At 36.4% G+C, this 26,169-nt stretch overlaps 2 protein-coding genes across 2 annotated transcripts in view; both read left to right on the top strand.

Moving 5' to 3' along the window:
* CC2D1B (coiled-coil and C2 domain containing 1B) overlaps positions 1-26,169 on the top strand; it is a 502,063-nt gene that overhangs the window by 359,484 nt on the left and 116,410 nt on the right. The window lies entirely within an intron of this gene.
* The window catches only part of NRDC (nardilysin convertase), a 69,955-nt gene that overhangs the window by 36,913 nt on the left and 6,873 nt on the right, over positions 1-26,169 (top strand). The window contains exons 10-22 of the mRNA XM_084872871.1: positions 564-633; positions 3,979-4,056; positions 5,884-6,004; positions 6,083-6,141; positions 6,398-6,452; positions 13,533-13,637; positions 15,123-15,246; positions 16,065-16,151; positions 16,748-16,867; positions 17,975-18,026; positions 19,508-19,658; positions 22,607-22,734; positions 24,210-24,372. Of these exons, the coding sequence (XP_084728997.1) occupies positions 564-633; positions 3,979-4,056; positions 5,884-6,004; positions 6,083-6,141; positions 6,398-6,452; positions 13,533-13,637; positions 15,123-15,246; positions 16,065-16,151; positions 16,748-16,867; positions 17,975-18,026; positions 19,508-19,658; positions 22,607-22,734; positions 24,210-24,372 (1,313 nt within the window). The remainder of the gene's footprint in view (positions 1-563; positions 634-3,978; positions 4,057-5,883; positions 6,005-6,082; positions 6,142-6,397; positions 6,453-13,532; positions 13,638-15,122; positions 15,247-16,064; positions 16,152-16,747; positions 16,868-17,974; positions 18,027-19,507; positions 19,659-22,606; positions 22,735-24,209; positions 24,373-26,169) is intronic.

Below are 26,169 nucleotides of genomic sequence, written 5' to 3'. Positions count from 1 at the left end.
TCTGATAAGTGACTGTTTTGTCACACCCTTTGTCTGCTGTTGGTGCCATATCTAAGCTGACTTATATTTGGTACTATTCTTTCTGGCTTTAGATTTTCTCTTCATAGAATCATAAAATAATAGCACTGGAAAAAATCTTAGAGCTACTGCAGCTTAAACTCCTCACCTACCATAAGAAAACAGAGCCAAAAAGATTTAAATTCAAATGATTTTCTCAAGTTTACATAAACATGTATAGCAAGATAGTGGTAGGGCTGGATTTCAACTATGAGTTTCCTGACTCACTAGTCTTGTATCCTTTCTTGCAATAAAGAATCCATCTTTAGGAGCATTTGATGTTTTGATAGTTCTTTTATCCATGCCTACTCTACCTGTGAAACCAAATTGAAAAGAAAGTTCCAAAAATTGCATTATTCAAGTTGGAAAATTGGCAACTTGAAATAGTAATTGTATTGTATTTAACCTTACCAGGTTTATTGGAGGATGAAATTTGTTGAATTAAAAAAATTTCATTGTCACAGTTATGGAGAAAGTCTTATATTTGTTCTTCACATATTTTTTAGTTGTTCCAATTAGAAAAATTCATGCTCTGACCATCACGTGGGCACTTCCCCCTCAACAACAACATTACAGGTAAGAGTTCAAGAGCAAATTTACTCCTATTAACCAATGAATGACAGTCATATTTTAAAGCATATTAAATGGTTTAACTTTGGGAGTTCTGAATTTATAAACACTGGTAATGTGGTAAACTGAGACCTCACCACTAAGTTTGTCAAGCCTTGCTATATCTATATTATAAAAGGCTTGTGGCCCTATGCTGTCACACCATAATGACCAATGACTGGACTCACCAGAAGGTTCATTGATGGGTCACGTGGTGGTGCCAGTGGGCAGGGCTCTGGGTTTTGCACGATTTCACGTGCTGGGCTTCTAATATTTTAATTTCTTGGGTATAAATACTAGAATTATCTTGTAACTGGTTGCCTTTCCTGAGTCGTTGAAACTAAGTAGCTTAGTGTGAATACTAACTTTTGTAATTATTTTCTTTGCTACTTTGAGTACAAAATATATTTGCTTTATGTATTTGCCCATTGGGACCATTTAGTTTGAACTTGTCAAAAATATAGTTAAACTAGAGGTCCTGTGCACAAATTTGCCTACAGGTGGGGTCTGGCCATTTTGCCCTGATGGGGGCCAGTTGGGCCAGGCCAGCAGAGGGAAGGAGGCACGGGAGGTTGGCCGGCCAACCCCCAATTGGGCCGGTTGGCCAGCCACAGTGTACATCTTAGTGACTGGTTGTTTTAGTCATTCTGGTCGTTTGGAGTCCTGGTCTCTTGGCTTTCATTTTCTAGGTTCAAAATTATATATAATTCTATATATAAATATATTATATATATAAATTATATAATATATATATAATTCTATAATATTATATTATATATAATTCTATATATTACATATAATTCTATAATTTATATAGAATATGACTACAGCATAAATATCAAGGACTTAGTCCTATGAGTTAGGGCAGATTTATGGGAATGAGTTAGAACAGATTTATGTAAATTAGGAAAACATTTCATCTTACTTATATAGTTACTTTATTTGAATAATATAGCATGGGCCAAGACAAAAAATAAAGATCAGCCAATGCCTATAAATACTTTCCTAATTAGAAACAAATGCTAATAAACTGATAAAAATTTAACCTATTTTTAAAACTATTACCAATAAAACAAAACTACGAGGACACACCAATAAGCAGAAGGAAAGAAACTAATGTGCATTACCTAAGTGCAATAAAAGTAAAAATTGCTTTTTAAAAGTAAAAATTGCTTTTTAAAAAAATGTATGTATTAGAACATTCAAAAGGATAATATACAAAAAATATACATTGATTGTATATTTACGTTAGTGACCCCAAAAGTGTTAACATTATTACATGCATATTTAAAAGTTTATTTGTTTTGAATTTTTACTATGAAAATAATGCATGCTTGTAAAATGTTAAAATAGGACAAAAGATAGTAAATAAAAAATAAAACTTTGCTTTCTCCTTTTCTTGGTCTCTGTCATCAAAGATAGGCCCATTATTAATAGCTTTATATTATTTATAAAATAATGAATATAAAACACATATTATTTTCTGTTTCTTAAAACCTTTATTGTTGAAAGTATTATAGATGTCCCCTCCCCTCCCCATTAATCCCTTCTAGCTTACATCCATCTCCTACCCCAGGCTTTCATCACACTATTTTTTAAAAAATATTTTATTGTTCAGATTATTACAGTTGTTCCTCTTTTTTCCCCCCATAGCTCCCTTCCACCCAGTTCCCACCCAACCCCATGTCCTTTACCCTCCCACACTGTCCTCATCCATAGGTGTATGATTTTTGTCCAGTCTCTTCCCGTACCTCCCACACCCCTTTCCCCCCAAGGATTGTCAGTCCACTCCCTTTCTATATCCCTGATTCTATTATATTCACCAGATTATTCTATTCCTCAGATTTTTAATTCACTTGATATTTAGATTCACTTGTTGATAGATATGTATTTGTTGTTCATAATTTTTATCTTTACCTTTTTCTTCTTCTTCCTCTTCTTAAAGAATACCTTTTAGCATTTCATATAATACTGGTTTGGAAATTATGAACTCCTTTAGCTTTTTCTTATCTGTGAAGCTCTTTATCTGACCTTCAATTCTGAATGATAGCTTTGCTAGGTAGAGTAATCTTGGTTGTAGGTTCTTGCTATTCATCATGTTGAATATTTCTTGGTACTCCCATCTGGCCTGCATAGTTTCTGTTGAGAAATCAGATGCTCCCTTTTAGGTAACTAACTGTTTTTCTGTTGCTGCTTTTAATGTTCTCTCTTTGTCTTTTGCTCTTCGCATTTTAATCATGATGTGTCTTGGTGTGGTCCTCTTATTTCAAATCTTTGACTTGATTCTTGCGCTTCTCTAGTCTGCTGTTAGATCTCTGTATATTATTCTTTATTTCAATCAGTGTATGCTTAATTTTTATGCTTATTTTTTCATATCCTAGAGAGTCTCACTAAATTTATTGGAATTTTCTAGAAAATTCTTGAAAAACACTATAACCGTGGTTTTGAACTCTATATCCAATAGTTTGCTTTATTTGTCTCCGTATTTTGGCTGCTTCCCTGAGTTGATAGAGTGGCTTTGTGTGCTAGGTGTCCTATAGGGTCCAGTGGCTCAGCCATCCCAGTTACCTGAGGTGGACACTCTTGGTGCACTCCTTTGTGGGCTGTGTGCACAGTCTTCTTGTCGTTAAGCCTTGACTATTGTTGATATCACTAGGGAGAGCCAGTTTCAGCCTGATCCTGCAGGCCAGGCTTAGGCACCCCACTGATGCAGGTATGTGCAATGGGCCTCTATTAATTATATAATAAAAGCATTTTCATGAAAATGAGAAAGTAGTTGGATAAATGAAGAAGAAAAGAAAAATATAGAGAGGCTAAGCTTCCTGCTCAAGAGCATTTACTTAAAGGAAAAACTAAAACTATAACTTAGATTTTCTGACCCTTAAAGCAACACTTTTCAGTTTACTGAAGAGCATGATGGAATACTGAAAGCTTTTATAGATGCAGAATGATTCATATTGCATTAGGTCCTAAAATGATTTTTAAAAATCTGTATTTCACTTTGAGTGAAACAAAAATGAAAGATTTTATTATGAAGAGAAGTAAGTTTGGTGTTCAAGAGAAAAGTTAGTAGTCTTAAATTTTGGAATGATTATACTCATTCAGTGATTTCAGGTGAAGTTCAATTTTACCATGTTTTCTATTTTTATCCTGCTATCAAATTAATTATGTTTTCATGTGTAGTACAATTTATGTAAGAATAGGTTTATACTTATATCCTCAAATATCATAGTCTCAGGAGTATGGTTTTCTTGTGTATTAATTAATACCTTTTTAAAAAAAATTTCTAACCTTAATATTTCTTTTTTAAAGGGTAAAGCCACTTCATTATATTTCTTGGCTGGTTGGACATGAAGGCATTGGCAGCATTCTTTCTTACCTTAGAAAAAAGCAAGTATTCAATTAATGAATTATAGCAAACTCTGAAAAATAATAAACAATAAGTGTTAATATAACCCATTCTTTTCTCTTTTTGCTTCATCAGCCAGAAAGCCTAGAATCAAATCTCATGCTTAAAGTCACTTTAATAACTAATTTTATTTAGTTAAAATGTGTTTTTATTGACTTATTAGAGAGAGAGGAAGGGAGAGGGAGAGAGAGAAAGAGAAACATTGATGTGAGAGAGTAATATCGAGCAGTTGCCTCCTGCACACACTCCAACTAGGGACTGAGCCTGCATCCTAGGTATGTGCCCTGACTGGGAATTGAACCAGTGACCTCCAGGTTCATTGACGATGCTCAACCAACTGAACCACACTATACAGGGCTAACCTAGATTATTATTATTTTTTAAAATACATATCTTATTGATTTTTCTTTGTAGAGAGTTAGAAACATCGATGAGAGACAAACATCAATCAGCTGCCTCCTGCACACCCCCTATTGGGGCTATGCCTGCAACTAAGATACATGCCCTTGACTGGAATCGAACCGTGGGACCCGTCAGTCCACAGGACAATACTCTATCCACCTAGCCAAACCTGTTAGGGTTAACCTAGATTATTGTTTGGCTGTTTTATATTTTATGTATTTCCTTGGAGGTCATGTTGGAAGTAGTTGTACACAAAAATTAAAAAATCATAAAGTAATAGATTATAGAATTACATCAAAAGTTAGCTCTAACCAAGAATTTAGATTTGAAGGAGGTCAGTTATTTAAATGTTGAGGATCACCTTACAGATTAGGTCCCAGGTTCAAATCTGGTAAGAGCACGAATGTTGGTTGCAGGCACCTCTCCAGCCCAGGTCCTAGTCGGGGCTCATGCAGAAGGCAACCAATAGATGTGTTTCTCTCACATTGAGGTTTCTCTTATCGACTCTCTCTAAAAATCAATGGAAAAATATCCTTGGGTGAGGATTAACAATGAATGAATGAATGAATGCATGAAAATGAATGAATGTATGCATGCATGCATGCATGCTGAGGATCTTCAAGCTTTCTCACCCCAAAAGGTAGACTAATGAGATCTTCATTGGACAGATAAATCATAAAATTATGTGGGACTGTGAACAGTATACTAGTATGCAGAATGTTTCCTAATGCATTTAGGTATGTGTTTAAATTGTCTAGTCAAATAATATAAATAATTGCTTTAGCATCAAGACAAATACATTAAAGTAATTCCTTGTTTAACTTTTTTATACACTAATTCAAGAATGGAAAGGTACATGATCAATTTAAATAAGTACTTTAAAAACATTAGTGTGTAATAGAACATTCAAAGAAAGCTGAGAGGGCAGGGTTATTATAAAATAATAATGATATTAGGTACATATATGCCTTACACAATAAATGTAAAATGCTTTGAGATGTGCATAACCTTTCTACCTTACTAATATTATTAGAGTTTTCCACTCTCTTCTGGCTTTCTCCCTCCTTGCTTTAGGTTCTTATTATTTTGCTCTATTTTCAACAAAAATTACTATTGCTTCATAAAACTGTTAATGTTTTACTATTTTGTAATATAAGTGTTTCTTTCTATTAAACAAATAAATTAGGCTATAATTTCCTGTTGTGATTCCCAAATGTACTGCAATTCCTTGGAAGGCTTTGTGCTTTTAAAATTTGTGCTTTTAAACTTACTGTTGGAAAGCATGTTTGCATCAAAGGCTGGACTTCCCCAAGTTTTACAAAGAAAGCTTACCTATTTTGTAATTTGATGTATATGCAGATTATGAGTCACAATATATTGATTGGATTAATTTTTTCTGACTATAGGTGCTGGGCTCTTGCACTCTTTGGTGGAAATGGTGAGACAGGATTTGAGCAAAATTCTACTTACTCAGTGTTCAGCATTTCTATTACATTGACTGATGAGGGTTATGAACATTTCTATGAGGTAAATAATTAAAATGGAGGGTTTTAAAAATATAGATATCACTTTATGCAAAAATGTAATCAGATGTTTTGTTTTTAGGTGGCTCATACTGTTTTCCAGTATTTAAAAATGCTGCAGAAGCTAGGCCCAGAAAAAAGGTAATATATACTTATTACAATCAGACCAGGAGTTAATCCTAGAATGTTTTAGCCTTTAGGCTGCCTGTAGACATGCTTTAGTCCTACTTTTATCATTTTTCTGGCATTTCCTACTTAATTTCCTATATTGGCTTCATAGTCTTATTCTCTACATGTTAATGGCCAGTATGCTTATTTTTATGCTTCTCTTTTCTTGCTGACTATTCTAATGAGAAATTTTAATATGTTTCATAATTGTAATTTTCTTTTTTCATAGAATTTTTGAAGAGATTCAGAAAATTGAGGACAATGAGTTCCATTACCAAGAACAGGTACTAGAAGTCAAATTCTTTTTGAAAGTTTTATCTGACCAAGTTGAAACTGGTGTGGATATTGTTCCTCTTTTTGAAAGTGTCACTGGAATTCTAGTTTTGCCTCTCTCTGTCATGTGAGTCTCAAGATGGCCTTGTTAATCTGAAAGTTAACTCTATGTGTTTGAGTATTTATACTGAGTAAGAGGGAAGGGTTAGGCAGATTGACACAAATCATATTGTGTGGGCATCCATCTGTCTATCCCTTCGATAAACATTCATGGAGAGCTTAGTATGGTACTTAATATTTGGGGAATTCAAATATTTATAAAGAGATTCTATAAGATAATAAATAGTAATAACCATATATAATGTTAGAAACCGTGCACTCTAGGATTTCTGGGTAAGGAGAGCATTTGTCTTGATTGGAATATGGCTAGGGAAGGTTTCATGGATATGATAAATTTGAATTAAGTTCAGGATTAAAAAATGCTTAAGGTTTGGCCCTGGCTGGGTAGCTCAGTTGGTTAGAGCGTTGTCCAATATGTGGGTTCCATCCCCAGTCAGTGCACATACAAGAAAGAATCAACCAATGAATGCTTGAATGGGTAGAGAAGCTAATTGATGCTACTCTCTTTCTTGCTCTCCCTCTATCCCTTTCCCCCTTTCTCTGTCTCCCTTTCTCTCTCTAAAATCAATCAAAATTTAAAAAAAATGTGGATAAGGTTTGGATGCATTCTAAGCAATAGGAAGCACATCAGTGGGGAACTCTGGGATAATATGAAAAAGTGAATGATCCTACGTGTCTGTGGCACAGGGTATATGAAAGAAAGGTATGTAAGGCTGAAAGGTAAGGAATTTAGAACAGGATTAAAAAAACAACAACACTTTTGTGCCTTGAGTTCCTTTTGAAATATGTTCAATCCTATGCATACTTCCTCAGAATAAAAGTTCATCCCTCCAACTTTTTAAACTCTCAGAAAAAGCAGTCCAGTGATCACTGGTATATTCCTTACAAGGGTTCATCAATTGCTAATATTTTGCCATATTTTATTTTTTTCTCTTTCTTTATATATATGTATATGTGGGTGTATGTGCATTTTTTTTCCTCAAAACATTTGAGATTTAATTATAGATATTACTATACTTTGCCCCTACATTTTAAAGCATGCATCTACTACAAACAAATGTATTCTCTTGCATAATCTGACCAAAATTGTCACACTCAGGCAGTTTAACATTGTAACAATATTGGCCCAGCCGGCATGGCCTAGTGCAGTGTTTCCCAAACTTCTCTCATGATGAGAATCACCTGGTGGAGTTGTTAAAACACAGATTCCTGAATCCCAACTAAGAAGTGCTAAACTAGAATTTTTGAGAACATATAGGTAAAATTGCATACCTAACTTAGTGCTCTGTATATAAAATCTGTCTTAGAGCACTAGTTAAGTATACAATTTTACCTATATGTTCCCAAAAATTCTAGTTTAGCACTTCTTAGTTGGGATTCAGGAATCTGTGGTTTAACAACTCCACCAGGTGATTCTCATCATGAGAGAAGGTTGGGAAACACTGGTCTAGTGGTTGAGCATTGACCTATGAAACAGGAGGTCATGACTTGATTCCCGGTCAGGGCACATGCCTGGGTTGCAGGCTTGATCCCCCGCTGGCGGCATGCAGAGGCAGCTGATCAGTGATTCTCATCATTTATGTTTCTATCTCTCTACCTTTCCCTTCCTCTCTGAAATCAATAAAAATATATTAAAAAATAAAGAAACAATACTATTAATTACACAGTTCATAGAATAGTGTTTCTAGGTGCATAAAGTAAAATACAGTAGTTCCAAAGAAATATTGAAATAAAGTACTTTAAAAATATCATATTTTTATTAATACAGTGAATAAGGTTTAGTGGTAGGTCTAATAATTATTACAGTTTTTAAGTAGCAAAGAGTGTGATATTTTAAAATATCTGCAACAATTATACTGCGATTTCTATTGGTTATAGTCATTGATGCTACTAACACTATTGTGGTTTGTTGCCATATTCATAATTGAATAAAAATCCTTAATTAGAGATTTGTGAAAATAAAGATATAATTCCTTTTCAACCATATTCTTATATTATTACCATCCCCTCCTGAATTTGTACACTGATATCTTGTGGAGTGTCAGTGGACCCTAGAATTACTGATTTGAGAGAGAGATTTGTTGTCCCACTTATTTATTCATTCATTGGTTGTATGTGCCCTGACTGGGGTTCAAACTCACAACCTTGGTATATTGAGATGACACTCCAACCAACTGAGTACCCAGCCAGTGTTCATAGAGCATCTTGAAACCTACCTTTTTGGATCATTACTAAAGAAGATTCCCTGAATATCTACTCTTAAGTAGAGAAAATTTACGTACTTGAGAACAAGGTAACAAAACCTATGCTATTGATTCCTATGTAATCTGATCTATATACTAAAGTCAATTGAAATTGAAATAAAAATCTTATTCTGTAAAAACAGAAAGACTGCTGTGACTTGTTTTGTCCATTAGGGTTCTGTAGACACTCCTCCCTGTAAATAGATTGATATGCATAGAACCCAGAAATCTTGCTATATACCTTACCAAGGATGATTTTATTCAGTGTCCTTATCAGCTATGGTGGCAACATGTGGGCTAGTACTGTGGCAGAGAAGGAGTGGGAACAAAAACTGTGGACTAAAACTATAAGTGATAACCCAAATTCCTTTCTTGGGGAACCTGCTTTTTAGCATTGGTTGAGTGAGTGACATTTTCCTTCTGTCCCTTCAGTTCCTTCTTAGCAAGGCATTTCAAGATTTTTTACTGACATCTCCTCATTTTGTAACTCATTGCTTTCACCTTTAGCAATATTCATGAATACTTTGATTTTAAAACATGAGCCCAAAACACCTAAATTAAAACCTAATCAGTGCAAATCAGAACAAATCAGAAAGGTCCATATCTGTGTGAACTGCTAAATTAACTCAAGTAGCTCAGCTTATTTTGGTATTTATATATTTCCTTTTTTAAACAAAATTGAAATGTCTCCTCTTCAGACTTTTTACTAGTTTTCATCAAGAAAGGTAAATAGGTATCCCCTTTTCAAACTATTCAAACCAGTATTTTTTAAATTAAGAAATTAAATTTTTTTTAAATTTTACATAGGAACTATGACTCAGTATATATTATAAATTAACTATGTGAACTCGAGAAAAGCTATTTAAGTGCTTTTTGTAGGCAGAAAAACAGGAACAATATAACAATAATGGAAGACAGTGAGACTTTGTATTAGGTGAAAAAATTAGAGAGTAGACAATAAATGTTGGAGAAGATATAGAGAAATTGGAAATTTCATACGTTGTTGGTGGGAATGTAATAAAATGGTATATTACTTTGGAAAACTTTTTGGCAGTTCCTTAAAAAGTTAAACATAGTGTTACCATATAAGCTAGCAATTCCACACCTAGATAGATATATACCTATGAGAGTTGAAAACATGTTTACACAAAAACTTGTTCACAGCTGTTTAGAGCAGCATTATTTATGGTAGCCCCAAGAGGAAGCAGCCCAGAAGCCCATTAGTGAATGAATGGTTAAACAAAAGTAGACTACCCATGCTGTGGAATATTACCCAGCTATTAAATAGGAATGAGCCCAGCCGGTGTGGCTTAGTGGTTGAGTGTCAACCCATGAACCAGAAGGTCATGAGTTCGATTTCCAGTCAAGACATATGCCTGAATTGTGGACTTAGTCCCTAGTAGGGGATTGTGCAGGAGGCAGCCAATAGATGTTCTCAGTGATGCTTCTATCTCTCTATCTTCCCTTCCTCTCTCTCTAAAATAAATTAAAAAAAACTTTTTTAAAGGGAATAAATTATTCATTTTATGCTACAATATGGATGAACCTTGAAAACATCATGCTAAATGAAAGTAACCAGACAGAACAAGTCACATATTATATGAATCAGTTTATATGAAATATTCAGAATAGATATTTCAGAAAGAAAACAGATTGATGGTGGCCAGTGGCTGAGGGTGTAGGTAATGGGGAACAACTGCTTAATGGGTAGGGGAGTTTCATTTCGGCGTGATGAAAATACTCTGGAACTAGATAGTGGTTATGGCTGCACAATTTAGTGAATATGGTAAAAACCATTGAATTGTACACTTATTTTTTATATGTAATTATATACTTTAGAAGTGACTTTTATGGTATGTGAATTATATCTTTAAAAAAATTAAAGGATAGCATTTAAGTGTTCTTCCTAATACCCTCCTAGTACCTTCTTTGCCTTGACACCAAACATCTGCTTTTAGCTAGGATCCTTAATGTGTTCTCATAGGAAATATTTTAAATTACTCAGTTTTTAGCGTACATATTAGAGCACTTATAAACTAGTGGCCCGGTGCACAAATTTGTGCACATTGAAAGGAAATTAATTAGAAGGAATATTTTAATATTGCTATTCGCCCTTTCTCTATAATAGAAGTGTCGACCAAATTCACGATTGACAATGATAGATCAAAACACACACATGCAAATGGTACTAGCAAAAGCTTTATATGTATCATGCAAGCACAAGTCAACTTAGCCTTTTATATATATAGAATAAAGTTGCTTAATTAGACCTGCTTTCTGATTTTGCTAAACTTTTTCCAGCCCAGTGAAGTACCCCAACTTCTCTTTCAGGTAATTGTCAGCAACACAGCAGTAAATATCAACATGAAGCAGACTGTTATTGTAGATCATGCAGGGAGAACAAAGGGTAAAATATGTAACTGCAGCAGTGTTTAACTATATTCTGTGCAGTGAGAAAACCTAAAATCATTTTCAGGGTCCACCATTTCTTACTTCTTTTCAGTTGGGTCAAGTTTCTAAGCTTTCTAAATCTCCGTTTTCCAGCTAATGAAAGAAAGTCTTCTATCTACCTACTCCAGGACTTCTGTGATGATCAAATGAGATGAGGCATGGGAAAACACTTCACAGACATTTGGTTAAAGTGTGAAATATTTCCACCTGTGTTCCTGGGCCGCAAGGAGGCTAGTTGCTAGGGAAAGGAAGCCAGGCATTGCTACATGACCTCATTAGCTGGAACCCACAGCAACCGTTTCTGGGCTGGGCTGTGGGCTGCATTTTGCACCATGGGGTCTAGGCAGCATTGGCTCCGATTTGGTGGGGTGTCTAACTGGGGTGGTGGGGGGGCCTGTGTCCCACTTGGAAGCTGAGTGTTGGTTTGTTGGTGCCAGGTCTGTGGTGCTGTCCAGTGTCACAATAGCGCCTGCATTGAGTGTCTGCCCCTTGGTGGTCAGTGCATGTCATAGAGACCAGTTGGACAGTAGGAGGGATACAGCATATTAGTCTTTTATATATATATAGATGGCTGGTAAAAATAACTGATAAAAAAAATTTAAACAGCCGGGACCGGTTTGGCTCAGTGGATAGAGCGTCAGCCTGCGGACTGAAAGGTCCCGGGTTCGATTCCGGTCAAGGGCATGTACCTTGGTTGCAGGCGCATCCCCAGTGGGGGGTGTGCAAGAGGCAGCTGATCGATGATTCTCTCTCATCGATGTTTCTAACTCTCTATCCCTCTCTCTTCCTCTCTGTGAAAAATCAATAAAATATATTAAAAAAAAAATGTTTAAAAAAAATTTAAACAGCCGAAATCGGTTTGGCTCAGTGGATAGAGTCTCAGTCTGCAGACTGAAAGGTCCCAGGTTTGATTCCAGTCAAGGTCATGTACATTGGTTTCAGGCCCATCCCTGATAGGGAGGGGGTGTGCAGGAGGCAGCTGGTTGATGTTTTTCTCTCATCGATATTTCTAGCTTTCTATCCCTCTCCCTTCCTCTCTATAAAAAAGTCCATAAAATATATTTAAAAAAAATTAAAACAGAGGAGGAGGAGGAGTCATTTTAAACAATAATAACACTTTAGTTACTAATTTACTTAGTTTCCTGAAGTATATGAGTGGGTGAGGCTAATAATGAATCTTTCTCTTTTTTCTTATTCTATTTTTTCCTTATTCTGTTTTTATGTGATATTCCTGTGGTCTCTAATTTGATGTATGTTAGTCTCATTTTTCCTCCAGGGATGCAGTAACCTTCACTTCTTTTTGTCTTCCATTAGCTGTGAGAACAACCCATATTGTCTAGTAAAGGACTGGGTGGTGTGGTGTTTTGGAGAGAGTGTTTATTACTATGTTAGGAGGTCTGAGTTCTAGTATCTAAACTGTCACTTTTTCACTGTGTGACTTCAGGCAAATTATCTAATCAGTTTGAATATATGTCCTCATTACAAAATGTGGGAATGGACCACTTGATTCCACTTGGTTCAAGATTCTGTGCATTAAATTGAAATAATATGTTGATTAATACAACTTTTTATATAGACTTATCTAATCGCACATTTTGATTTCGACATTAAATTTGGCTCATGGTTACAAATAGCTTTTATTTTATTACTGTTTTAAAATATATTTGTATTGATTTTAGAGGGAAAGGGAGAGGGAGAGAGAGAGAAACATCAATGATGAAAGAGAATCATGGATGGGCTGCCTCCTGCACACCCCCTACTGGGGTTGGAGCCCACAACCCAGGGTTGTGCCCTGACCCGGAATCGAACCAGCAACCTCCTGGTTCCTGGGTCAACTCTCAGCCACTGAGCCATGCCAGTTGGGCTACAGGTATCTTTTAGGTGATAGTGCTGCAGTGATTAAAATGATGAAGATCCTGTCTTTAGGGACCTCACTGCATTGTGGGGCACTTGACATATAAAAAAACCCATATTGTGATTTTACAGTTCAGTCTTGTGATTGTTCTCATCAAGAGGCTGTGACATCATTAGGGCCTGGTTTGTGGGAGGGTTCAGGAAAGGTGTTTGGAGGTGTGCTAAGCTCCTTAAGGTAGTAGCTCTGGTTATATATCATTTTGGAATTCTGACCATCAGTTTCTTAAGCTGCAGTTATGTTTGGGCCTATCAATTCAGAAACTTTGATGCATCCTTTTTTTTAAAAAGAGAAAAAAGTATTTGTGGCAAATTAAGAATAATGATGGGGAGTTTCTGGTGTGAAATAATTTTACCTCTTTTCAGACAGATCCTGTTGAGTATGTGGAAAACATGTGCGAAAACATGCAGCTGTACCCTCTGCAGGACTTTCTCACTGGAGATCAGCTTCTTTTTGAATACAAGCCAGAAGTAAGGAGGTTTCCATTTCTAACACTTAACATTTAGAGAAAAAAGGTTGAGAAAGTGCTTAAGAACTGTAGGAATAGAGAAAACTTAATTGTATTTAGTTGTGTCTTAGTTGTTTAAATCGAAGAAATTTCAATAGTTTTGTGGATAATTTTCCATGATACTTGTATATGATTATGCTTTTATAAAAGAAAACGAAGTCCTTTTCTTAGGTACTATTGTCACCATTTTTCAAGTATTGAAACATCTACTTAAATAGTTCAAGTGATTCCTAAAAATTATGTGCTTTGGTTGCTTAGCATACTTAGAGAGTTGTTTAGCTTTACCCTTTAATTCCGTTGGAGACACTGCACAATTAAATTTTAATCATTTTGGAAATATTTACCAGAAAAATGGAGTCACTGAATTCAAAATATATATGATTTATAGAAAACACTACATACACATAAAGTTGGTCAGGAACATTCCTTCACTGTTCCTGGGAAACAAGTAATTTTGTTTCTTATAGAGTAACAGTTCTCACAGGGGTGATTTTGCCCCCAGGGGATATTTGTCCATATCTAGAAACATTTCAGTTGTCATACTGTGGTTGCTCTTGGCATCTAGTGGATAGAATCCAGAGATATGGCTAAATATTCTACAGTGCTGAAGACAGCACCCCACAACAAAATATATCTGGTCCAAGATGTTAATAATGCTAAGCTTGAGAAACTTCGATGTAAGGTAAAACATAACTACTGATTTTAAAGAGGGCAGGGAAAGGGAAAGGAAGAAACAGCAACCATAACCTTCTCGTCACCTCCCCATGATGGTTGTGCCCAACAGTCCAAATGCTTTTTTCTGAACTACCATTTGTCATTTTTTCCTCAAAGAAATGATATTTAAATGGTAGGTAGCATTTCAAAACTAACCCATAAAATCTTGTTTTAGTCCTTGTCATAGCTTAAAGATTATTGAAGTAGGCCCGACATTGGGATTGGTTTTACTGTTTCTTGGATGTGAGATGGCAGTTAAGAGTATATAGTCTTTGGGATCATGTACAAACATTTTGTTACTTCTAATTGCATTCTGTACAGATTACATAATCTTTATCCTGAGCAAATTATCTTTAACCTCTGAAGCTATGTTATTTTCTATAAAATTGGTGTACCTTAGGATTGTTTTTAGAATTAAAGGAAATAGCATATGTTAAACATTATCTCACACATATAAAAACTTAGTGATAACTTATTTTTACTGGTAATACCGTTTCTATATATGATTGGAGATGAGTACTGCTTATATAGCATTATCTAGAAACATTTAAAAAAGAAAATAAATAGTTTAATGAAATTTTATAAATTAGGGTGTTCCTGCACTATAAACATTTTCATTTATATCGAAATCTTGGGGTGTTTAACATAACATAATGTGGTTTTACTTTTTTAACAGAGATGTATAGGTTACAGTTGTTAATGTGTCTCTTTCCCCATTCCCATCTCTTATTAGGTCATTGCTGAAGCCCTTAATCAGTTAGTTCCTCATAAAGCAAATCTCGTTCTTCTGTCTGGTGCTAATGAGGGAAAATGTGACCTCAAGGAGAAGTGGTTTGGAACTCAATATAGTATAGAAGGTAAAATATTTTAAATAATTGTCCTACATAATAAAAGTGTATCTGACTAACTTGGGAATTTTTATTTCTTAATAATTTGACTGATACCTGGCTGAAGTGGTTCAGGTGGTTGGAGTGTCATCCTGTGCACTGAAAGGTTGCTGGTTTGACTCCTGCTCAGGACATATTCCTAGGTTTCAGGTTCAATCCCTAAACGGGATACATATGGAAGGCAACTGATTCATGGTCTCGATCTCTCACCTTGGTATCTCTCTCTCTGCCACCCCTTTCCCCCTTCCTTCCTTTCTGAGCATGTCCTCAAGTGAGGATTTTAAAAATAAAATAAAAAGATAATAATTTGATAATTCCTGTAGGGAAAAAGTATATGTATTTTTAGATTACTTTGAAATGAAAATTACTTATACTTATATGCAGGACATTATTTACTGCTATGATTATATCAATATTTATTAGATAGTAAAAAAATTCTGTTGTCTTAATAATTAGGGGGCAGTTTTGAATATGTTTTAGAAAAGTACATCTCAAACTTCTTCAGTGTGCATATGTACCACCTGGAGATCTTATTAAAATATAGATTTTGATTTAGTAGCTCTGGGGTGGGGCCTGAGATTCTGCAATTCTAACAAACTCCCAGGTAATACCAGTGCAGCAAAGACCACACTGAGTAGCAAGAGCCTAGAATGCCTAGATATGTCAATCACTGGTTTCCTAAGAAAGGAGAATTGATTTGTGAAAGCCAGTTGTTGATTGGTTTGTTATTGAGACAATTCTGAACATTGCATTGTTTATTGGATCAGTTTGTTTTTCTATTTCTACAGATGTTGAAAACTCTTGGACTGAACTGTGGAAGAGTAATTTTGAATTAAATCCAGAACTTCATCTTCCAGCTGAAAACAAGTACATAGGTCAGTAAATAGCTATCATTATACATAATCCATCCATGTTCTCATAAAGTATCACCTGTATAGAACAGTATGTTTTACAAAGAATCATTAGATTCATATTTGAGTTTCCAGTAATACTCTGGGATGGCCATTACTGTTTTCTTTGAATGAGAATACTGAATCTCAAAAAAGCAAAGCAACTTGTCCAAGACTATTCAGTTGGTGGATGGAGGAAACAGGACTTTAACATAGATTTGGGGAATCTCTGAAATATTTGTTTTTGCTTTATCATAGTTGATCCTTTCATTCAGTATATGTAGGAATCACCATTATCTCATGTGGTTGTTTTAGTGTTTTTCACACTACAGATTGCAACCCATTAGAGGGTTGTGAAATCAGTGTAATGGGTTGTGATGTCAGTGTAATCATTTTGAAAGCATTTAAAAAATCAATTAGAATGGAAAATAGCAAAAATGTTTAATTGCATAAAAAAAAAATATTTTAAGAATGTTTCAGATTTCACAAAGAAAAGTTACTTAGAATTCTGAAACCAATTATGGATTGCTAGTAACCCTGCTAATATGTCTGAATGAGTTATTACTCTTTTCTTTTGTTAGCCTCGGACTTCATGTTGAAAGCCTTTGATTCTCCTGAGACAGAATACCCTGTTAAAATTGTGAACACACCACAAGGCTGCCTGTGGTATAAGAAAGACAACAAATTCAAAATCCCCAAAGGTAAAATTTTCCATCCCTTAAAGGAGTGAAATAAGTGTTACAAATGTTTCTTCACTTTGTAGAAAATGTTTTTCCTTATGTCTATCATCTACCTCCCTTTTTCCTTCCCCTTCCATTTGAATACCTTTTCTAGGCATATCTGTTAGATCAAGATTGTGTTCCTGTGCTATCACAAAAATCCTGTAGACACTACAGATTCTAGGAAATAAAGATTCAAACCTAACATGAAATTGTTTTTCAGATATTTTACTTTCAGTAAAATGAAAGCACAGCAGGTTTTTGGGCCATCTTAGGGAATAGGTACTTTTGAACATTGTTTGGAGTGTTGTCCAGTACACCAAAGGTTGTGGGTTTGATTCCTGGTTAGGGCACGTGCCCAAGTTGTGGGTTTAGTCCCTAGTTGGGGCACACACTGGAGGCAACTGTTTGATGTTTCTTTCTCCCCTTTCCTCTCTCTAAAATGAACAAAAACATATCCTCTTTCTGTATATCTTTCTGTATATCTATCTCCCTGTACTGTTTTGTTTTTCTGAATAGAGGACATAGTATACAGTTAAACAGAGTCTAAAATTCTTTTCTTCAACATGGTAGCCCAAAGTGTGTTGCTTATTTTTTCTGTTCCTGTGCATAGCATAGGAGATTACTGAAGCAACCTGGAATTAAAGACCCGAGTGTTCTTGTTTTTTTGAATAGCTTATGAGAGTTTCTAAAAAAAATGTTCTTAACATTTATTCAGCTTCCTTGGAAAGGCTCTGTTGTAACTTTTTGTGAACATTGGGATTTCCCCCTTAATGTTATTGACATGTATATTTCTGTAAACATTCTCCCTGACTAATGCTATTGATAAATATGAGTATTCATAGGTCTCTCTGGGTATCTGTCTATATATCTAATCTTCAGTAGATTAAAGTGTGACTTTTGGTCATTATTTGGAATAGTAAATATTTTTTAAAGAATCTCTAAGGATAAGAATGTAATAAGGATTTAAGGATTAGTAGCTTATTTCAGAATTTTTAAAAAGCATGATTTTGGGCATAAATAGCAAATACATAAAATATTTGAGTCCTCTGATCTTTATTTTCTTACCTATACTCTTTTTTCTTTCAGCATATATACGTTTCCATCTGATCTCACCTTTGATTCAGAAATCTGCAGCAAAGTAAGCAAATGACCTCTTTTCTAGAAAAAATACTTATTATTGAAAATTATTTTGTTTCATTCTGAATTATTTTATCATTTTCTCTATCAGAGCTATGCTGCTGATTATGTATTTTTTTCTGTGCCCAAAACAAATTATTTGTATCAATACTAAATATTGAACTGGAACTGTGGCTGCTGCATTTACAGTGCTCATTTGTGAAACAGGCTGATGATGTAGACTCATAGACTTAGTGGATTGAGGTAGTTCCTTAGAGATTAGTTTGGGTTAGCTTCCAGAAGACTCGTGGGTCTGTTGATTCTGTATTTAAAGACTGCCAGAGAACCTGATTATGTATGCTTTGTTCCTAGCAAATTAGTTATATACTAGAGGCCTGGTGCACAAAATTTGTGCTCGGGGGTTTCAGGTGTCCCTCAGCCCAGCCTGCACCCTCTTCAATCTAGGACATCCCTCTCATAATCCAGGACTGCTGGCTCCTAACCGCTTGCCTGCCTGCCTACCTGCCTGATTGCCCCTACCCACTTCTGCCTGCCAGCCTGATCACCCCCTAACCACTTCCCTGCAAGCCTGATTGACGCCTAACTGCTCCCCTGCTGACCCAATTGTCCCTAACTGCCCTCCCCTGCTAGCCATCTTTGACCACATGGGGTCAGCCATCTTGTGTGTTGGAGTGATGGTCAATTTGCATATCACCTCTTTATTATATAGGGTTTATATAAATAGCTGCATTGCAGGAGGTCAGAGAGCTTAAAATATTCCTGAAACAGCCCTAACCAGTTTGGCTCAGTGGATAGAGCATCGGCCTGCAGACTCAAGGGTCCCAGGTTCGATTCCAGTCATGAGCAAGTACCTTGGTTGCAGGTACATACCCAGTAGGGAGTGTGCAGGATGCAACTGATTGATGTTTCTCTCTCATCAGTGTTTCTAACTCTCTATCACTCTCCCATCCTCTCTGTAAAAAATCAAAATATATTTAAAAAAATTTTTAAAACATAGGAGGTGCTCAGAAATTATATTGTGTTTCTTACTTAAAAATCTAACCTTAAAATGACAACCAGCACTAACATTTATTAATATCCACTTAAGAAAAAAGACATTACCTTCACTCTTTCTTCTCAGATTTTTAATTTGTCAGTCAGGAAAGCTAGGCCTCAGGAATAGTCAGAGCTTTTAGGCTAGTTGCCTTTGATGCCTTTTACACTTACCTCACTCTGCAGCATTAATATGACCATTTATATATGTGCATGAGATGAAAAAGATTGGGAAGCACTCTGAAGGTAGTAGTTGTTCTATAATGCTCCTGTGAAACTGAGTCCTGGATAAGCAGTATTTACCTTGAGCTCAGTAGTATATACTTTTACATTCTGGAGAAGTGAGTTAACATCTTTGTAAAAGTGAAGTTTCTTATTCTAAATCAGAGCATATATTTTCATGACTATTTCTTGTCAATTAACAATGATGTTTGCATTTTATATTCTCAGTGTGGTCCTCTTTGATATCTTTGTTAATATCCTCACCCATAACCTTGCGGAACCAGCTTATGAAGCAGATGTGGCACAGCTAGAGTATAAGCTGGTAGCTGGAGAACATGGTTTAATTATTCGAGTGAAAGGATTCAACCACAAACTACCTGTAAGTGCAAGTGCTGTTTTCCTCATAGAGAACTTTACAATTTCATATTTATATTTGTTGCCCCATAGCACCAAGCATAGAGGCTTTGCGTGGAGTGCTATACATAGAAAGAAATGTTTATATTAAATAATGTTTATTATCACAATTTCTTGGCTGGTGACAGCTATTTTAACTTTGGCCACACACAAGAGCAACAGATATTAATTAGTAGCAATGCAAACAACACTGACAGGCAAATGACACATGCCTGACATAGAGTATAAGTCAGATGTTTGTATTCTTTCTTCCTCTTATACTCTATCTCATTGTTTCAAGTATGGGTATTTTGTTTCTTAGTTCTAAGTTTATGAGCCTTTTAGAAACAGGATCCTGTATCCTATCAGTAGTTTGTCTTTTGGTAAGGAATGTGTTTCAGTGTCACTTTGTCTAAAACTTCATAAGCAGAAGAAATAATATGGAGTGCTAGCTAAGAGAATTAGATCATTAAATACTAGGAAAGTAATATAATGTACCCAATAACAAATTTTATATCTTGATTTCTCAGGTAGAAATCAATATAAAATAAGATCTAAAACCATATATTAAGGTTTGGGGAACTTGGCTCACACAAAAAAATTCTGGAGGAAAGGACCTGGCAGAAGTTAGATCTGTGTGAAAAGATGGTAGTGTCCATATCTTAGCAACAATGCTGGTAAATAATGTAGTTCTCTTTATACCTTCATCCCTGTCAGTCTTCTCAGAGGACAAATATTGGTCTTAGGAGGATATACCATGGAATATTTTACTTTTGTCAACTTTCAATGGCCTTCCTATAATGTAGCTTAAGATCCAAACAGATTAAATCCTAAATAGAAGACAGCTTTTCAAAATATAGACCATAGAAAAGTATTTGAGGATCTTCATTTTAGGATGCTTACCTAGCTTTAATATCAAAACCTGAGATAGAAATAAATATATAAAACTCAAGACCAATTTTACCTGTAAAATGTTGATGCAAACTTTAAAAAATGTTAAAATTAACAAAAAGAATACGTCACTATGACCAAGTGCTAGGGACACAAAAGGTTGGTTGTTCAGTATTAGGAAGGTGATGAATAAATAACGGTTTGAATGAGAAGCACGACAGGGAGACCCCAGAATTTTGTGGGTTTGGTTCTAGACCACCACAATAAAGCGAGTTTTGCAATGGCTACTACATTAAAGTGAAAAAAAGTAAATAAAATACAAACACTTGGAAAAGTAAAAATATTTTTCTTTGCATATGATATGGTTGTATTCTTAGAAAGCCTAAGATGCTACTAAAATTATAAAAATAACTTGTGATGTGGCTTGTCACAAGATCAGTATATCCAAATCAATGGCTCTTTTTCCTTTAGTAGCAATAACTACTTAGAAATGTATGGAAATATTTATAATGAAAAAAGCAACAACAAATAACGTAGGAAGAAATAAGAAAAATGCAGAACCAGTCCAAATAAAACTATAAATCTTTTTTGTTGTTGTTAATCCTCAACTGAGAATATTTTTCCTATTGATTTTTTTTTCTTTTCTTTTTTTTTCTTTTCTTTTTAATCCTCACCTGGAGAGTTAGAACATTTTTTTCATTGATTTTTAGAGAGTGGGAAGACGGGACAGAAGGGGAGAGATAGAGAGGAGGAGGTAAGAGAGAGAAACAATGATTAGTTGCCTCCCATTTATGTCCATTGGCCAAAGATCAAGCCTGCAACTGAGGAACATACCCTTGACTGGGAATTGAACCCACAACCCATTGGTCTGTGGGCTGATGCTCTAACCACTGAGCACCAGCCAGGGCTCTTGATTGTTTTTCTTTTTTTAGTCCCCACCTAAGGATATTTTCCCATTGATTTTTAGATAGAGTGAAAGGGAGGGGTGGAGAGAGAGAGTGAGAGAAACATCGATATGAGAGACATCAATTGGTTGCCTCCTGCACATGTCCCTACTGGGGCTTGGGATCAAACCAGCAACCCAGGTTTGTGCCCTTGACAGGAATTGAACCCTTGGGCCAACACTCTAACCACTGAGCACACCAGCTAGGGCTATAGATCTTATTGAAGCATATAAAAAAAAAGACTTTAAGGGAGAGAATTAGCATGTTTCTGTATAGGGCACCCTGATAGAAAGTTGTCATTACTTGAAAATTAATATGTAATACTAGAGGCCCAGTGCAAGAAATTCGTGCATGGGGGATGTCCCCTCAGCCCAGCCTGCATCCTCTCCAATCCGGGGCCCCTCAGACATCCCTCTCTCATAATCCTGGACTGCTGGCTCCTAATTGCTCACCAGCTTGCCTGCCTCATCGCCCCTAACTGCTACCCCCCTGCCAGCCAGGTTGCCCCCACTGTCCCTCCATGCCATCCTGATTGCCCCAAACTGGTTGCCCCCAACTGTCCTTCCTGCCAGCCTAGTCCCCCCTCTCTGTACCCCCAACCCCCCTGCCAGCCTAATTGCCCTCAACTGCTCCCCCTGCCAGCCTGTTCGCCCCACACAGCCTACTTGTTCAGTCGTTTGATTGTCCATCACTAACCCCCCCTGCCAGCCTGGTCATAGGCAACCATCTTGTGATGGTGTGATGGTCAATTTGCATATTACTATATAGGATGCAATTACTCTCAATTAAAGTCACATTTGGGAGGGCATTTGGGTTATGGACAAAATTATTTTCAAGTTCATATGGAAGAAAAAAAATGTTTAAGAATACCCATGAAAATTATAAGAATAGAAGAATCATTGCTCCAAATTTGATGGTTATTGAGGATTTTTAGCCCCTGGAAATTTTTTGAATCATTAGTACGTACTTCTTTTAGGTCTCTCACAACGCCTATTACCATTTGGGTCCCTGGTAAAAACCAATGGAAATCATCCCACCATCCAAAAAAAACTGGATTTCATGCTTCTCCACTTAAAGTGCTTGTTTCTTTTCTTTTTAGCTACTGTTTCAGCTCATTATTGATTACTTAGCGGAGTTTGATTCCACATCAGCTGTCTTTGAAATGATAACACAGCAGTTGAAGAAGACCTACTTTAACATCCTCATCAAGCCTGAGACTCTGGCCAAGTGGGTACACATGGGATCAGCTTTTATTTTGAAGGCCTGAAAGTATTTGCCTTCCTAGGGGTCAGTTGTGGGGTCTGAGACTATAGTTTTACTGCTACTTTTCAGCTTGTTCGAATTGTGCTGTGGTTTAAGAAACCAGGCCCTGGGATTATAGGATTTCTAAACCCAGCTACAGTCGCTATCTGTTAGTAGTACTGAAAGTAGCCCACTATACTTAATTAGAGGCTGAAGGTAAAAAGGGTGGTTTTTCCAAAGTATGTAAGTAAATAACAGTTAAAGAAGTTATGGCTTTGTTATAGCTTAGAATTAATTGCCTGCTGGTGATATTTTTGTGTTGGGTGCTGGATGAGTAGCTGAGATAAATTGTTTAGCATATCATTTATCTATCTAGCAATGGCAGCTATCCAGAATTCAGCCAAAGTTCCAGAAAAGAGCTAAAAGACTTCTGGACAGTCTGTGTACTAATGCTTAAACCCTCTGCTAATAAGCAGCCCTCTTCGGCCTTCTATCAGAGCCTGTAGCCTATAGGGTACCTTGGTGTGAACCAGGAGAAATACCTGTCAGCTTGTGGAGCCTTTATGGGAGGAAAAAAATTCCCCTCTGAGCAGGCCCTGCCCTCTGTGCACATGGTTTGCAATCCCCCACTTCACTTCCTTGCTGTGCGTCTGCAAATGGTAAACAGCACAACCTGATATAGAGGTTCTGCTTTTGATAGCAATAATGAGCCCAAATATAACCAAATTCAAAAGTAAGGGAAGTAGTTAAGAGTCAGACAGGTAATAACTAATAACCTGATTATTAAAACTAATAACCAAATATAAGTTGGAAAGGAGAGTGCCTGGAACTGTTGAAATGTTGAGAAAACAGCCCTGTGTGTGCAGTTACTCCTGAATGCTACTTTATCAAAATGTTGTAAAATAATAATACCTTTTTACTGAAGAGTCATTATTTTATGTGTTAGACTTAAGAACTTTGTTTATATATTTCTCACCAAAACACCATTATTGTTTTTCTTTCATAAATGAAGAAATTGAGTCACAGGTGACTTGCTGAAGTTAAATAGCTTAGTGTGGGGTCAGTCAGTCTGAATTTGGCCTAAAGCTACTACCTGTATTATATTGTCACTTCAGTAGTAGATATCTATAAAGGTGACTTCTAGTAATTAGTAAAATGTTAGATTTTAAATAAAAATAGTAATAAATTTAAATTGGTATGTAACTTATCTGGCAACTTATGTGAAATGTTTTATTTTGCAACTGTGACAGATAAAAAGTGAGTTGTACCATTGTGGAAATCTGTGTAAAAGTTTGTGTGCAATTTTAAATTCTTTTCGGTGATTGTTTCCCCATCTTAAATAGTGGTAGAAATAGTTTCTCTTTAAAATAGATCATCTGTAGAAATTTAACAAAATCTCTCTAAAATTTCTTTAAGATTCATATCTTACAACAAAACATTTTTTTCTGTCCTCTGTACAGAGATGTGCGGCTTTTAATCCTGGAATATGCCCGTTGGTCTATGATTGACAAGTACCGGGCTTTGATGGATGGCCTGACCCTTGAGTCTCTGCTGAGCTTTGTCAAAGAGTTCAAATCCCAGCTCTTTGTTGAAGGCCTGGTACAAGGAAACGTCACAAGCACAGTGAGTGTGAGGTGTTCTGTTGCTGTTGGCCAGATCTGAATGCTTTTGTGGGCTCTGGAATTGCATTAGTTCTTCCCTGAAGCTCTGAGGTTTGGCAGGCCAGCGTTGTCATAGGCCATTTAGAAGGGAACCTGGATGAAATGGGTTTGGTAAATATATGATATTGGTTATATTTGTTGACAGTTATGTATAGAAATTACAAACGTTTTAGAAATTAAAGTGGGACCTGGGGAGTGGTGAGGGATGTGCACATATATAAGTAAGAAGAACTTGTATGTTAGGCTTATCCTGTAGTAAACAGAGAACCATTGAAGGGTTTTATATATTTTTAAAATTAATTAATTAATTAATTTTATTTTACATTGAAGGGTTTTAGAGAGGTTTTGTCATTAAGAAAGATCCAGACAGCCCAGTTGTGAGGCTGTTAGAAAAGTTGATATGAAGTATGATTTCACTTATCTGAAGAATCTAGAGTCGTCAAAGTCATAGAAACAGCAGAATGGTGGTTACCAGGGTGTAGGAGAGGTAAAAAGAGGGAATTGTTCTGTGGGTGTAGAGTTAAAGTTTTGCAAGTTCTGGAGTCCCATTTCACAATACTGTGAATATACTTAACACTAGAGAACTGTGCATTTACAAATGGTTAAGATGATAAACTTTGTTATGTGTCTTTCCACACGCACACAAAGTGAAAGTGAAAAATGATGCAACTTTAGAGGTTTGGCAAAATAAATGAGTCAGAAATACTTAAGAAATAATAAGGTAGAGAGGATGGCCAAAACTCAGTGACTGATTAGATGTGGGAGTGAGGGAGAAGGGAAGGATCTAGGATGATGCCCAAATTTCTTGCTGAACTAATGGGTTGGTGGGGGAGGAGGAACAGTAGTAGGTTGGAAGGCATATGAGGAGTTTGTTGTGGGATTTGGAGTTGGAGATGTGTGTGGGACCTTGTGTCGAACAGGCCTCTTACAGCCGAGAGTGCTTGATTGGGACTCTTCCTAGGCTGTCTGGCTGTTGGCCATCTTCTCTGGCTTCTCAGTTCCTCAGACTGGCCCTCTGATGGAATGTACATATAAATGGCCACTCTTCCGTTTGGCTGCTTCCTCCCCGCTCCTCTATGTCTTTTTTAAATATATTTTATTGATTTTCTACAGAGAGAAAGGGAAGAGGGATAGAGAGCTAGAAACATCCATAGAGAGAAACATCGACCAGCTGCCTCCTGCACACCCCCTACTGGGGATGTGCCCGCAACCAGAGTACATGTCCCTGACCGGAATCAAACCTGGGACCTTTCAGTTCGCAGACCGACGCTCTATCCACTGAGCCAAACTGGTTTCGGCTCCTCTATGCCTTTATATCCCACACCTTTACCGAGCCCTAGTATCTGTCCTGTTCACAGAAAGAAGTTTAAAAGCCTCAACTTACAGAGAAGAGCAGGAACAGTTGCCTGCTTCTCTGAGCAGTGGTAGTATTGGGCAAAGCCTTTGGTCCAGAGGACTTAGTACCATGTCTCCCCCAGGTAGAAATCGCTTTGAAAATGGGCCTACCCCTCCACCAATCCCTCCTTTTGTTCGTAAGAAAACAAGTTTTGAGAGGAGGAGGAGATACATTCACTTAGGATTATGCTATTGCTCACTCTTCCAGGCTCCTGGTTTCCAAAGCACAGTTACAGTTGTCATAGAGGGAACAGAATATCGGGGTAACCTGAACAGTAAGTTTGATCCAGTGGGGAAAGTGTCACAGTGTACGCTAAGCAGAGTGAGCAGAAGAGGAATTGTTCAATTTAGAGCCATTTAGTGT

Source organism: Pipistrellus hanaki, assembly GCF_964339955.1.
Source record: "Pipistrellus hanaki genome assembly, chromosome: 2".
Taxonomy (NCBI): Eukaryota; Metazoa; Chordata; class Mammalia; order Chiroptera; family Vespertilionidae; genus Pipistrellus; species Pipistrellus hanaki.
Note: the sequence above shows the minus strand (reverse complement) of the source record. Positions and strands in the feature narration are given on the sequence as shown.